At 41.2% G+C, this 14,615-nt stretch overlaps 1 protein-coding gene across 1 annotated transcript in view; it reads left to right on the forward strand.

Moving 5' to 3' along the window:
- Nucleotides 1-14,615, forward strand: part of LOC310795310 (uncharacterized protein) — a 51,172-nt gene that overhangs the window by 1,960 nt on the left and 34,597 nt on the right. The window contains exons 2-4 of the mRNA XM_083657361.1: nucleotides 133-251; nucleotides 8,360-8,468; nucleotides 12,883-13,025. Of these exons, the coding sequence (XP_083513487.1) occupies nucleotides 133-251; nucleotides 8,360-8,468; nucleotides 12,883-13,025 (371 nt within the window). The remainder of the gene's footprint in view (nucleotides 1-132; nucleotides 252-8,359; nucleotides 8,469-12,882; nucleotides 13,026-14,615) is intronic.

Below are 14,615 nucleotides of genomic sequence, written 5' to 3' on the forward strand. Positions count from 1 at the left end.
GTTCTTCTGGCTCGTTTATAACAGAGTGGCCTATGTCTTCCTGCTGTTGACTCTCCAGATTGTGTTGATCTGACGTCATGTTGACATGTTGAGGTCCAACACTTTAATTGAGTCTCTTTCTCAATCCTGCAGGCGGTTTTGCTATCGTGTTCCTCGTGAAAACAAATCAAGGAGTGCGCTGTGCCCTGAAGAGGATGTACGTCAACAATGAGCATGACCTGGAGGTGTGCAAGCGAGAGATTCAGATCATGGTGAGTTACCTGTTAGGGGTGTGCCGTATCGTATCGTTATTGATATATCGTTACAATTCGTGATCATATTGTCAGAAATTCATTTCAATAATGAGAGACTAGAAGGAAGGTATAACACACACTTTAATGAATGGACAAACAACAATTAGATTTGACGTATGACTCCATGATGTGATGTCGCTCCTCCTGAGCGAGAGGAGGACGTCAGTGATGTATAGGATAGAGAACCCCCCTATAGGGAGTTCTACAGGAGTCATGACATGGTGGTGTTCAGGGGAGGAGGAGGGTCGAAACAACTGCAGCGGCGTAGGATCAGCAACTGCGGGTGACACACAAGGTGAGTTACACACAGACAAATACCAGGGGCCTGATATGAGCTACTACTCCATTCATGTGATACTCCATTCAAGTGATTGGCCAGCAGGCCAGAGAGAGGGAAAGCGTGGGAGACAGTGATTGGACAGGATTGAAGGGGCGTGTCTATTTATGACTGAGTGACATAACCTGAACAGGGCGTTGGCTGCAGGGGAGATAAAGATGAATGGAAGGAATCAATGAATGATAGTTTAATCAGGTATTGGCTAAGGTAGCCTTCATTATTGAAAATTGTCTGAGACATCATATTGTGATATTGTAATAATGGCAATATAGTACGCACAGCAACAAGCATGGCTGAAAGCGGCTCCACGGTGGAGGAGTTGATTCCAAAAAGGGGGAGTGGCTTCAGTAGTGTGGAAGTGGGTTGGTTACAAAGGAGCATAATGTACAACAAACCACGGTAATATTTGAAGGCATATTTGAAAATGTTGAAGGAAAACTGTTAAAGGAACACTCCGCCCATTTTCAACCAGCTTTGTATCATTAGAACATCAGTAGTATATCAGAAAACTGTAAACGGTTTTGAAGTCTGTAATTTAATTTGACAGTTATTGAGTGTTAAAGTGTGGACCAGTGACATCACTGGTCCACACCAACTCAAATTAATAACTCATTAACTCAAATCAACTCTCAATAACTGTCAAACTAGATGAATGATGAATAGTTTGACAGTTATTGAGAGTTGATTTGAGTTAATGAGTTATTCATTTGAGTTAGTGTGGACCAGTGATGTCACTAGTCCACACTTTAACACTCAATAACTGTCAAATTAAATGACATACTTCAAAACAGTTTACAGTTTTCTGATATACTACTGATGTTCTAATGATACAAAGCTGGTTGAAAATGGGCAGAGTGTTCCTTTAAGTCTATGCTGACGTATAAAACTATGACATTTATTGAAATTCATAATCAAATATTTTTCAGTATTCTGTCATATCGTCAAGAATATAATTATCGCAGAAATACTGTGAAATAATATCGTGATATTACTTTAGGGCCATATTGCCCACTCCTAGTTACCTGGTTAGAAAACTCCTCTCTTTCTGTTTTCCACACTGCGCTCTTGTTGTTTTGATGGAGATCAAACCGTCACATAAGGACGTATATACACGTAAATGTCAAGCACATGTCACAAAATTAATGTAGAGTGATTTATATCTGCAACCCACCATAAAAAAGTGCTATATCTTCTATATGTTCGACACAAGTAGTCCATTTACATAGTTTGACCATATTCACTGTCCTTAAACTTGTTTGGAGTTGGCAAGGTCATATTTCTAGATGTGAATATATTTATGAATCTCAATCCGCTTGTGTGAATACTTTTTAATAGGGCTGTCCCCAAATACCATTTTTGGGCTTCGAAACTTCAGTGACAAGTATTCGAATAGATTCGAAGCTTCGACGGGGGCCGCGGGGCACATTTGAGTTCTCTTTTATTGGGTTTAATCATGATTCAATCAAAATCAATTAGCTTACATTTACATTTTTGCACATTTGAACGTTTGCCTTTTATTTTGAAGGCTGAATACGTAGCCGGGATTCACAATCGGGCTGCGTCTGTCCTGGTCTGCACTAGTCTGCAGATTTTGGGGCAGTCGGCGTGGGCAGTTGTCACAGAAAATCTATAAGTGTATGAGGGGTACAGACTATAATCTATAAGTGTATGAGGGGTACAGACTATAATCGACAAGTCTGTGTGGGGTACAGGCTATAATCTATAAATGTGTGTGGGCTACAGACTATAACCTCCTGCCTCCCGACGTGAGTCAGAGCCACTACGATTATATCAAACCTGTTTGATTTTTACAAGCGGAATATGGACGCAGTGAGTAGTGTATACTCGTCAACAACTCAAATATAAAATGATCCCTGATGAAAAACTATGAAGCTATGTCATCATAACTACCCAATACAGTGTTTAGCCCACACCAAGGAGCGCTAGTTAATTCTTCATACAAAAAAATTACAGATAGGCCTACTGATCTTTCTGGTACCAATGCACACAGGGGAAGAATAGCCTACAGGGAAGAGTGAATTATTGATCACACAAAACCTTGGCTGCCAGATGGCGTTTTTCGACTGGAAAGTCAGCTTTTATAATTATTATTTATTAGCCTACGTGTTTGTAGTCCGGTTTTGCAACATAGTCATCTGGCGCCATAGCCATCGCCTACAAACAGTTTCAGCTCCCACTTCATAGCTTTGGCTCCTTAGCAAACAGGTATTCACATTGCTGCTCACCTGCAATGCCATACTGCCACGTCAGACCTTCCTTTTAAGTCAATGCGTTTTGGGTCTGTGTATTTTTTGGTAATTCTCTTATCCTCCCTCCCTCTCTCTCTCTCTCTCTCTCTCTCTCTCTGTCTCTCTCTCTCTCTCCCTCCTTTCGGCTTTCCAGGCCCCGATGGTGCCGAAAGTCACACAGCTCTAGATTCAGGTTGCAATCGCAAAATAGGCTTTTTAAAAATTCCATTTTATTTTCTGTTTTACAAAGGAGAAAAGGAAAATCAAGTCCTTTTGTAAATGTTGTATCTGCCGTTTCTCACCAGGAAAACGGACGACGCCTTGTCTACTTGGATGGATTTAGAAATTAAAATTAGATCATAATTTGTTTTCCGTTTTTGATTTTCCGTTTCTGAAAAGAAAATAGAATGTCCCAAAAAATACAAGGACAGTTTTGCCTGCTGTTTCCTCCTTTATTCCATGCAGATGGTGGCGAAGCAGCAACAACAACAGCAAGCTCTAGTACCCATAAAAATCTGTGCTGTATCCCCGTGGTTGTGTTGCTCCCGGCATCTCGTAGCGTACCGCGACAGCTCGTGTCTTCATATGAGTTTGATGCGCTCAGTTTGGTTCAGTTGCTGTGACAAGTCGAGTAGTTTTGTGATCCCTCATCCTGCGTAGACGTGAAGTGTCTGATCGCCAGTTTTTCAGTCACCATAAAAAAAATCTGCAGAAACCAGTCGGTTAGTCTACGGCTACGCCCAGTCTTTTCATAATCTGTTAAAAGTTGTGTGGTGTATCCCCTCCCTAACCCTACTTATGAGATTATTTGATATCCGTAGTTTCCTCTCAAATTGAAATACCTCTCTCTCTCTCCCTCTCTCTCTCTCTCTCTCTCTCTCTCTCTCTCTCTCTCTCTCTCTCTCTCTCTCTCTCCTCTTTCACTCTCCATCTCTTTCTCTCTCTCTGTCACACACACCCCTTCCTTCACCTCAGCTGCAGTACTTGACACATTTTCTATTACCTAATAGATTGCTGATTTTAGATGTCCATTATGCAGCACCCTCTGCAGGTGATGACCTGACACGACACTGCGACCCAACACAGTCTGACCAGCCACATATTTGTTTTCTGCTGTTACACTGCAGAAGTTCTACAAATGTCATCAAAATCCTTTGTAGCCTTTTACCACAAAAGTATTTTCAGATTTTCTCCTCTTCTTAGGTCCATCAGGTGTTTCCTCTGTGATTCTCTTTCCTCTGTCTGTGGCATTGTTTCTTATTCATTCAAAGTACCAATAATCAAATCATTGTTAAAGAGGTTCAAATTCAACCTTGAATGTTTGAAAAACTACAGACACATTTGAAATTTTCGATTACGGTAATCTAAAACATACTAGAAAAACTGGAGTCCAGCAGCATGCTTACTTTCCTAAATAAGAATGTTTTATCTGTAACATCTTCTCAAATGGCTTCAGACTTTAAGGCTGGTCTAATAAAAGTAAGAAATAATCTTGATATTAGCCTTGCACATTATCATTTCTTGTTTTGCCTAATTTAACTGTTGTCTTTGATACTATGACATCCTCCTGACCTGGACCATTGAAAGTCTTGTTGGTGTCTGCAGTAGTCGTCAACCGATATGGGTTTTCCAATGGTCAATGCCGATATTTAGAGACCAGGGCAGCCGATGGCCAATATATAATGCATATTTTATTTTATTTTATTTTATTTTATTTTATTTTATTTTATTTTATTTTATTTTATTTTATTTTATTTTATTTTATTTTACTCATCTGATCAAATACAACACTTTAATAATAATAACAAATGAGACACAAAATTGCTGAACTTAAATGAACATTTATTATTTAACACTAATGTTACTTTCTGCATTGTTTTTATAAGTCGATCTGCAGTGTCTGCAGTGCACTTCTTACAAAAACAAAACAAAAGTCCACCGGGCTCGAAACCAACTTTTTCACCACCTTCTGAAAACCGACCCGAAGCATATTTTTGTATGTTTATGTTTGTTGACAGACTCGATTACAAGCCAAGTAGCTAATCTAACTGGTTTTATTTATACGTGTCTGATTGCGACACCTGCATGCCTGATTTAAATACTATTTTAGCATCCCACAGCTTTCTATTCTAGGGCCTCTCTCATTTTTTACTTTGCCTTCCTCCTCAGGAAGCTTATCCATAAATATGTCATTCTTTTTCACTCATGCAGATGAGACACAACTTAGAAATCAAATCTGGTGACGTACTTCAGCTAAAAACATACAACTATCTTAGACGTCAAATCATGGATCATTAACAATTCTCTTCTCGTTCAATTCTGCAAAACTGATTTGTTCATCCCTGTCCCAGTATCACCCTACTGATACTGTCACTCTGTTATCAGACTTTTCTCATTTATATACATGGCTTCACTTCAAAGGCACCTGTCAAACATTTGACAATTATTTTTGGTCCAGACTTTGACAGTCACATCAAGGGAATATCTCAACTGGAAAATAGTCACCTACTGTAAGTCGACAGGATTAGACATTGCATCTCTTTTACCAATTGCAGAAATTGATCATTTTGTTTCTTCCAGAATTCACTACAGCCATGCAATACTTCTCTAACTGAGAGACTCACAACTTATTCAAAACTCAGAAACTTGAATACTAAGGCCATGTTCACATTACAGGCAAATCTGATTTGCTGATAAAGTCATTAATCATCATTATCTTGATTGGTTTCCCAAATCTGATTTGGGAGTGTGTCCGTCCGCACTGCCACAAATCTGATTCTCAAGTCGGATCTGTGTGTCCAGACCTAAACGGCCTATCTGCATGGGTTGCTATGCTAACGACGTGGGCGTCAGTAAATACGTACGTCGGTGACGTGGTTTTCCTGCGCAGAAGCATTTGATGACGAGTTGCGAGTGACGTTCAAATCAGATTTGGTGGATCTGCGCGTCCGCACTTAACACATTCAGTGCCAGCGACGCCATATGGCGTCATTAGAAATTTACCGTACAGTGCCAGCGACGCCAAATGGCGTCATAACTCGATTTTTTTTTTTTGACGGGGGGGTGTCGATCTATGCCTCTTACATCGCCTCTTACAATATTCAGAGGTATTGAATGTGTCTAACCTATTTTACAGAACCCTTAGGTGGCGACAGCGCTCTCCAGATGAGAGAACGTGGAGTGAAACACACAGAAGAAGTCATTGGGGGGAAGGAAATCGCATCGCATCCGTCTGTATGCAGCGGCTTCATTGAAGCAACGTTTAGCTGTGCCCCTGCAGCAGCCAATCTGCTATCACAATTGAGCACCTCGATGTCCGCTGCAACAGCCTCCGTGTCCGCTGCAACACATGATCAGCCGTGGATTTGTTATTATTCTCAACTCGAAGCATGGGAGCTGGTACACGCGGCTGTAAAAAAGCAGGATCTAGCTGACTTTTTCAGTGCTGAGCTCAGGCAGAGAAAACGAGAAAACAGCAGAGCAGAGAGACACTCCTCCCACAACGGGGGGGGGGGGGGGGGGGGGAGGAGGAGGGGGGGAGGTGGGCACGCAGAGCCAAGTACACAACACAGACCCAGACAGCAGGACAGGGTTGGCAAACGCAAGCCAGAATATCCGATGCCCACCAGCAGCAAAAGATCAGCAAGAAGCTGCAACCAGCAGCGCATGCAGGCGCCAGCGCTGCTGGTTTCAGCTAAAAATATTATTCTTCCAAACAAAATTCCCTTGCCTTCACTGTTTTATTGAAGGAAATTATTTTTGAGGTGTGACTACATCAGAAAATTAGCTTCAGAGTCAGTGATGTGCTTGAAATGTTTAATTTCACAAAAGGCTCATTATCTCAGCTCGTAGAAAAAAAGCTCTGTTTTTCGTTCGATCAAGCTATCTTCTCCGGCTCATAACTAAAGAACCGAAAATGGGATCAATAAACTTTTTTTTGCAGGTGATAGAAGAGAGTCTCATCGTTATTTGTGCGTGTTCAGTGTTTACATAGTAATTATTAAAGAAATTATATGACTGTTTTAAAATGCATTGCGGCCTATGTGGCACAGCAAGCAACCTTTTGCCCAAGGGCCGTGGCACTGAAAGTGTTAAGTAACATCAGTTGAAAGCAGATTGGAAACTACCTCCATATGTGGTTTGGGACAAGTGACACAAATCAGACTTGGAGCGTCCAGACTCATGGAACCAATCTGGATAGAATCATTAATAGGTTACTAAAGTTCCCAAATCAGATTTGGCCTCCTAGTCTGAACATGTAAGACAACCCTGAAACCTGATCCTATTAAACTGGTTTTAGCCTCTTTCCACCAGCTGCCCTACTTATAACTTACAAAATATTACATCGACCCCACAATTCTCTGATGTATTGTAAAGGCTCATTTATGTTCCATTTTCATATGGAAATATGTCAGTTTCAAATGATGTAACGGTCACTGCCCAGTGCCCACATACTGTATTTCCATGCGTCTTTCACGTTGGTATTGAGCAATACATCCACTAGTGGGCAGTAGAGCGTCAAATGTGTGAGTGTGTTTGTGCTGCTGCTCCGTTTCATCCGTATCCATAAGCTTTTAGAAAACGTGCAGAATTACGCACGGAATGAACGCAGAGCACGGAGAGAAGGCTCAGTCCGTATGCGTATCTGTATTTAAAGTTGAGCATCATTGGGCCTTAAGCCTTAGTATACACAACACAAACTCTCTGCTTAAAGAAGGAAGTAGCCTACTTTTTATTGTCATTTTCCAGGACTGGAAGAAAACAGGTGGGATCAGACTCTTTTCCCCACCGGGCCCCATTCACTTAGAACAAGGTTCCTGCTGCTCTTGGTGCTTCAGACACTGTCTCAGAGTTTAAATGTTAACCCTGTTAATCTTCTACACCTCAACCACACCTTACCATCTCTTCCACGGATACTCAACTTGCTTTGCCCGGGGGCCACTTTCGTGAAATGATAGAAGGCCAGGGGCCAGTTAATAAACAAACAATATGCATTTTTCTGTAGCGGATTGTAGGTTTTTGGGCTGTCAGCTGGAGTTTAGTCTTGACAATGTTGTGCACGCCGGATAGTTAGTTAGGTTAAGTTAGTTAGGTTAAGTACATACATAAGTGCCTGGGTAGCGAGCAGACGGCGGTATTTGACAATTTAGCAGCTAAATCAGCTTATTCAGCGGGTATCTTGCATGTTGCCTTCAGGTGCACTGTAATATATATATATATATATTTTCAATTCCATCGCGGGCCACACAGTTGAGTATCACTGATCTATTCCATTATTGTCTTTGTTTCTTTTCTGGCAATATGTCATTTTCTTTGTGCTCCTGTAAACTAACACACACACACACACACACACACACACACACACACACACACACACACACACACACACACTTTGCAGCCTCATAATTGTCGTTTAACGTTGGCTGTTTTGCACAGCCGTTCTAACTAAGCTTCTCGAATGTGTGTTTGCTCTCCTGCAGAAAGATCTCGTCGGTCACAAGAACATCGTCGGTTACCTGGACTCCAGCATCACAGCTATGGGAGGACGAGAGGTCTGGGAGGTCCTCATACTCATGGACTACTGCAAGGGTGAGTGAGTGCTGCTGAATGGAAAATGGGAGGGGGGGGGGGACCACCAAAGGTTTTGAGGACCGAACGTGTTTCAATTTCACAGTTAATTTGTATTCCGTTGTGACAGCTTGATATGTAAACAAAGCCACCTCTGCTGAGCTTTGGCTGTAAGTGAACACGTCTAACATGGCTGAACATCCAGACTTGGAGGTGTTCTTCATGGGCCATACTTTGTGTAGGGACGTCAACTGCTGTTTTTTGACTCTATCCAAAAGCTTCAGGAGAACCTATCAAGACTCATTATATTCACGAGTTTCCTGGTGAGACTGTGGGCGCTTCCATGATGACACCCTCCCTCCCTGTTTCCAGCTGCCGGTTGCCTGTTTCCGCCCAGGACCGTTCATAGCGAAAGAGACTGAAAATAATCATAATAATTGTTGTGACTTTGTACCTACATGTGTCTTGTAATGGAGCCCCCCAGCACAATAATGTCACACGTGCATAATTGTACAACGGAGTGAAGATATCTTGAATCTTGAAAGAGAGAGACCGCTAAAGCTACGTTCAATGACCAAATAATAAGAGTTCCGGTTTGGATGTTTAGCCTTCAAAACAAAAGCGGCCGCTATGCAACCCCATACTATTTATAGCAATTTCGGCTCAAATAAGCCCGTACAGTACGAGTGAATTGACATTCACCTCGTTTTTGTAAAATATCGCCGCTATGCAACCACACAACGTTACTATTTTTAGCCATTTCGGATCAAATAAGCCAAACGTTCCCACTCTTTGACAGCGGCGCGCACGTCCTTGCTAGTGGAAAAAATGTAAACAGGAAGTCGACAACCGGCAACCGCTGAGAGTCATGGGAACCGTAAGTCCAGGAATAAGGTGGATAGAGGAGAGGCATACTGTAAAATACGCTGAAATGTCCAGTATCAAGTGACATTTGCCATGTTGCCATGATTGACCATGATTGGTTATTGCCATGTAGGATGGGGGAAAAGGATTATAAATGTGGCGTAATTGCAACATAACTGGCCCTCAAACTACAACTCCTCTGTGGATAAAACCTTTTAATCTCAGGGAAAGCTCTTTTAAAATATAAGAATAAAATAAAGTACCTAACAACAGGCATTTGATGTGCTGTAGTCACTTATGTGATTATCGTTTGTCGACTCTCGTCTGCAGGTATCTGCACTTTGAACATTTGGCTTGATCAAATTGTTGCAGTACCATAAATCATAAATAGAGTAACGTACATCACAGTGACTATTAAAATGTTTCACTCCGTCATACAACAGTGTATTATAAACTGGCATGAGACAAAAACAGACAGGCTTGAATGCTAAAACATCAGTTGTGCACACTTTCTCTTTGTAAGTTAAATATTATTTTCATAAGCCAATGACTTTGGGCTTCCTTTTGAGTGTATAACCTAGGGGTGGGAATCACCAGATGCCCACGATACGATACTAAAATGATACTTGAGTCACGATACGATAGTATTGCGATATTGCGATATGCTAGTATTGCGATATATTGAATATTTCGATATCTTGTCTAACTCCTTTTCCTACATTTTCCTTGACCTCACCTGAAGTAAAACATGCAGTGTTTTTTTGTTTTGTTTTGTTTTTGCCCCACACGTAGGCTACATTATTAAGCTTCTCTGGACTCAATACGCCACTGCAGGCGAGGACTGCAACATCGGGCGCTTCGGGCAGATGCCCGGTGGCCTGGCATGGCATGGCCTGCAATTTTTTTTTTTTTTTTTTTATATCGATACTTGGCGTCCAAATATCGATACAATATTGTCAGGCAAAATATCGCGATACTATGGTGTATCGATTTTTTCCCCCACCCCTAGTATAACCCACATTTTGATGTGAATTATAGACCGTTGCACTTGGCAGTGCGCACCAGTTTGATGTTAGAACGTCATGAACAGATATGAATAATGATTTCCTTTTCATTTTGCCTCCCAGTTTGAGAAAGTCTGCCTGAAGGTCAGGTCACATAGGAGGTAAATATAAAACCAGGAAGTGTGTAGTGGTTCATAGCTCTGTACTTCTTCATCTTTAGTTCTGCTGGCCAACTTCCAGTCTGTCCCTACCTTAGACACATTTTGTCCTCTGGTTCACTTTATTCTAGTTGTCTCTGCTGAAGTAGGCTTAATAACTGTAGGCCACTTGAGGGCACTCTCTCCACATAGTTCCTCTATTAAATCCCACTCCAGTAGACAAAGTAAGTGTTGTTGGACATGATGCCTGAAATAGTTTTGCATTATGGGAGCCTCTCAGCACAGCCCAACTGTTAACTCACCCTAAAATCCAAAATACATATTTTTCCTCTCACCTGTAGTGCTGTTTATCCATCTATATTGTTTTGTGTTAGTTGCCTGAGTTTTGGAGATATCGGCCGCAGAGTTTCTGCCTTCTCTCCAATACAATGGTACTGGATGGCACTCGGCTTGTGGTGCTCAAAGTGCCAAAGAAATACATTTGAAAAACTCAACAGCAATGTCTCTTTCCAGAAATCATGACCCCGTTACTCAAGATAATCCACAGACGTTGTTATGAGCAGTTTCATGGAGGAACTATTTTCTTTTGACCAAACTACAGCCACTAGCTGCTAGCTAGTTCCTACATGAGACTGCAAAAGAAAATAGTTCCTACATGAAACTGCTCACAACAAAGTCTGTGCATTATCATTTGCACTACAGGTGAGAGGAAAAATATGTATTTTGTATTTTAGGGTGAGCTGTCCCTTTGATACGTTGATAAGTTGATACGGTTGCATGTTTGAGTAAGAAAGAAACTTCGAAAGAAAATAATATGTAATTGTTATTTTAAGAAGAGGTTTGTATGCAGGCTGTTACTCAGCAGCCTGCATACAAACCTCCTCTGGCTGGTGTGAATTGACTTTGGTCTGGAACTTCAACATGTTCTGGTGTTTGGGTAAATGTTTAATTTACCCAAATGGCCTCTATTTGTCCATTAAATAAGGTTCTACTATGTCAGGTACAGTATACGATTATGTAAATGTGGTGTTGTATTAAACGTTTTGTTACCACCATCCTATTTCCATACATGGAAATTAATATTATAAGTAAGTAATTTATGTTATGACCACTCTGACTCCACACGAGCATGTAACTACAGGGAAATTTGTAGGGAAGTGATCTGGTAACTGGAGAATGTCCTCTTCTCTCTCACTTTCATTCTTCTGAAAATATCCAAATGAAGTCATATGACCATGCAGGAAGATCAGACAGGGAAGATTTCCTTTCTTATTCCACTGGAGACTCTAGTCTATTGATTTACTGCTATTTTTAAAGTATCGTAGTTCTGAAAAGCCAGAGCATTAAACATTGGGCTATACAGCAGCGGACAGTTAGTTTAAAATCTTCATCAGGAAAGATTACAAACAGCAAACACTGTGTATCTATCTTTTCTGATGAAAACCTTATGATGCTATCATAAAGCTACGGTACTGTATTCAGTCATAGAGAAAGCTGTTTAAATGTGAGAAATTCCTCTCACTCGAACAACAGCGGCAAGGCAGTAGTAACTAACCAGTGATATCACCTAGTCAGAAAATGGTCTACTTACAGTCTCACTAGTCACCAGCAGAGGCAGACGCATCCTCCCGCTCAGCCATTTTGTGTCTAAAAGGCAGGAGGTAACACAGGTGCAAGCAAAAACATGAATGACGATTTCCAACTTCCAATCCATTTAGGGGATCCAGTGCCGGGGCCCTCGTTAGTGTTTTGGTTGCACGTTGCACCTGTGTTACCTCCTGCCTTTTAGACACAAAATGGCTTGTGTGAAAAAGGCAAATGGATCAGTCTCCGACCGTCCGTTTGTTGTCGTTTGTTCGTTAGTCACACTGTAATGTTGACTTTGTGCCGCTAGGGGGCGGCATTGACAATGAATGGGACTGACCCAAGGGTGGAACTACATCACTGGTTGGGGACAACAACATGTTTACGATTTGCTTGTTGACTTCTCTTGTTGAACCATATCTCTGCTCGTGTGATAGCTTCAGCAATGGCCAGTTAGAAATGCTACATATTGGTATCCTCTTTTATTTGATGTTTTACAGTCACGCAATTTATTTGTAAACAATTACTGACTTACAAATGATTAAGATTGTTTCTAACCAGAGATAATGGAGATCCTATGGGGTAATTATCATAATCATATTTTTGTTTTTGTTGCTATGGCAATGGTCTTTGTATTAAAAAAGGAAGGAGAGCAAAGCTGTGGCGACTATAATGTTGGCAGCAATTTTCAACTGTATTTTTTTCGGCTATATGATCATTTTTTCTATCATGCAGCCTGATAATAATAATGATAATGACATACATAACGGATTCACACATGACGTTGACCTCCCCTATGCCTGCTATACATTGGATTTTTTGCAGGAGGTCAGGTGGTCAATTTGATGAATCAAAGGCTCCAGACAGGCTTCACAGAGGCTGAGGTGCTCCAGATCTTCTGTGACACCTGTGATGCTGTTTCTCGCCTCCACCAGCGCAAGGCGCCCATCATCCACAGGGACCTCAAGGTGAAACATTTCTGCCACTTGTGTCTATGTTCTTATCACACCACAGCCTATGTCCTTATTCGTGTATTGGTTTCTTTTTGAAATATTAGACTAAACATACTGTATCTTAAAAACTACTGGGGAAAATACTCCTTATTGGGAAGTCATCACAGGCTGTTTTCTTTTTGAAGCACTCACTGCAGAACTCCCACTCCCACCTAGTACAAACCCAGTTAAACCATCACAAATCTTGTTAAAGAGGAACAAGAGAGACGCTCGTCAAGGTTCACCTTGTTAAAAACCATAAATATTTTAAAAGCATCAATAAGTCATGCTTTTAAAACGGATTTAAAATGCCTAATTAATCCTCTTGACCCCCGGGGCTACTGAGGTGAAGTTCTGTTTTGACCCACTTTATCAATAATGGTGTGTGTGTGTGTGTGTGTGTGTATGTATTTTTTTTAGCAAATGCTTTACAAAATCTGAAGAAAAAATAGATTTTTGATATTAAAAAAAAAGAGTTTTACAATATAAGATGAGTTTCTTAATGAGGATTTTTACAGGTGCACGTGTTACCTGGAGTGACACACAGGGGGCAGGCATGCCAGCTCATCCAACATCTTTCTTCAATAGACACACAGCAGAGTAATTAAAGCGCATGATGCTGGCTGCCTGCTCGTCACATTTATAGAGTTAAATATTGCCAGGCAGCCAGCTGGCTGCTTGCCGGCCACTGATGACATCATTTGAATTGCCTCTGTGTATGAAATGTGCTATAAATAAACTTGCCTTGCTTAGAAAAACAAACCTGAGCAAGTATCCCATTGAGCATTTGGGATACTTGCTCAGGGTTGTGAGTCAGCTTCCTTCAGACTATCCAGATGTCGTAGGCCGGCAGCCAGCAAAAAGTGTCTGACTCAGGACTTATGCTGCATTCGTTTATGATAGGAGTGGCAAACACATCATGTCCGACCTACGTGCGTTCGAGCTTCAGGCTTCAAGTCGCAAAACCATGCATGCTAATAGCCGTTAGCTGTGTAAGCGAACAGCTAATAACAACATTAACGTTTAGTTGTATGGGTTTAACCAACTCATTGTATTGGTATGCTGATTGGTCTGAAAGCATACTATTGTTGAAAAGAAAAGAAAAAATCATACAATTGTGGGTGGCCATGTTGAAATGACGTCAAATGATGCGCTGTGAGCAACTGGGGGTTGAGAAATCATACCCAAGTTTTCCAATAGGAACTCCCAGTTGACGTGGCGTTTTACTTGATTTTGCCATTATATTCTACCTTCGCACTTGGGCAATTGTGATGTCACCAGTGATGTCACTCGAGCAATTGTGATGTCATCATTGTTGATGTCATCAGTGATGTCACTCGAGCAATTATGGTGTCATCGATGATGTCACCAGTGAGTGTTGTGCCATTGTGTCATCATCAGTGACAGTGAATCACTCACTGATGATGACACAATGGCTCTGTGCATAAGTTGAGAAGGATTTATGACATCACTGATGATATCACTGATGATGTCACAATGTCTGCATAGTGCTCTTTCTATTGGTAATTCTGGTCAGCTCCTCACGCACACTGACAGGTACAGTTG

This window comes from Poromitra crassiceps (genome assembly GCF_964638095.1).
Source record: "Poromitra crassiceps genome assembly, chromosome: 21".
Classification (NCBI taxonomy): domain Eukaryota; kingdom Metazoa; phylum Chordata; class Actinopteri; order Beryciformes; family Melamphaidae; genus Poromitra; species Poromitra crassiceps.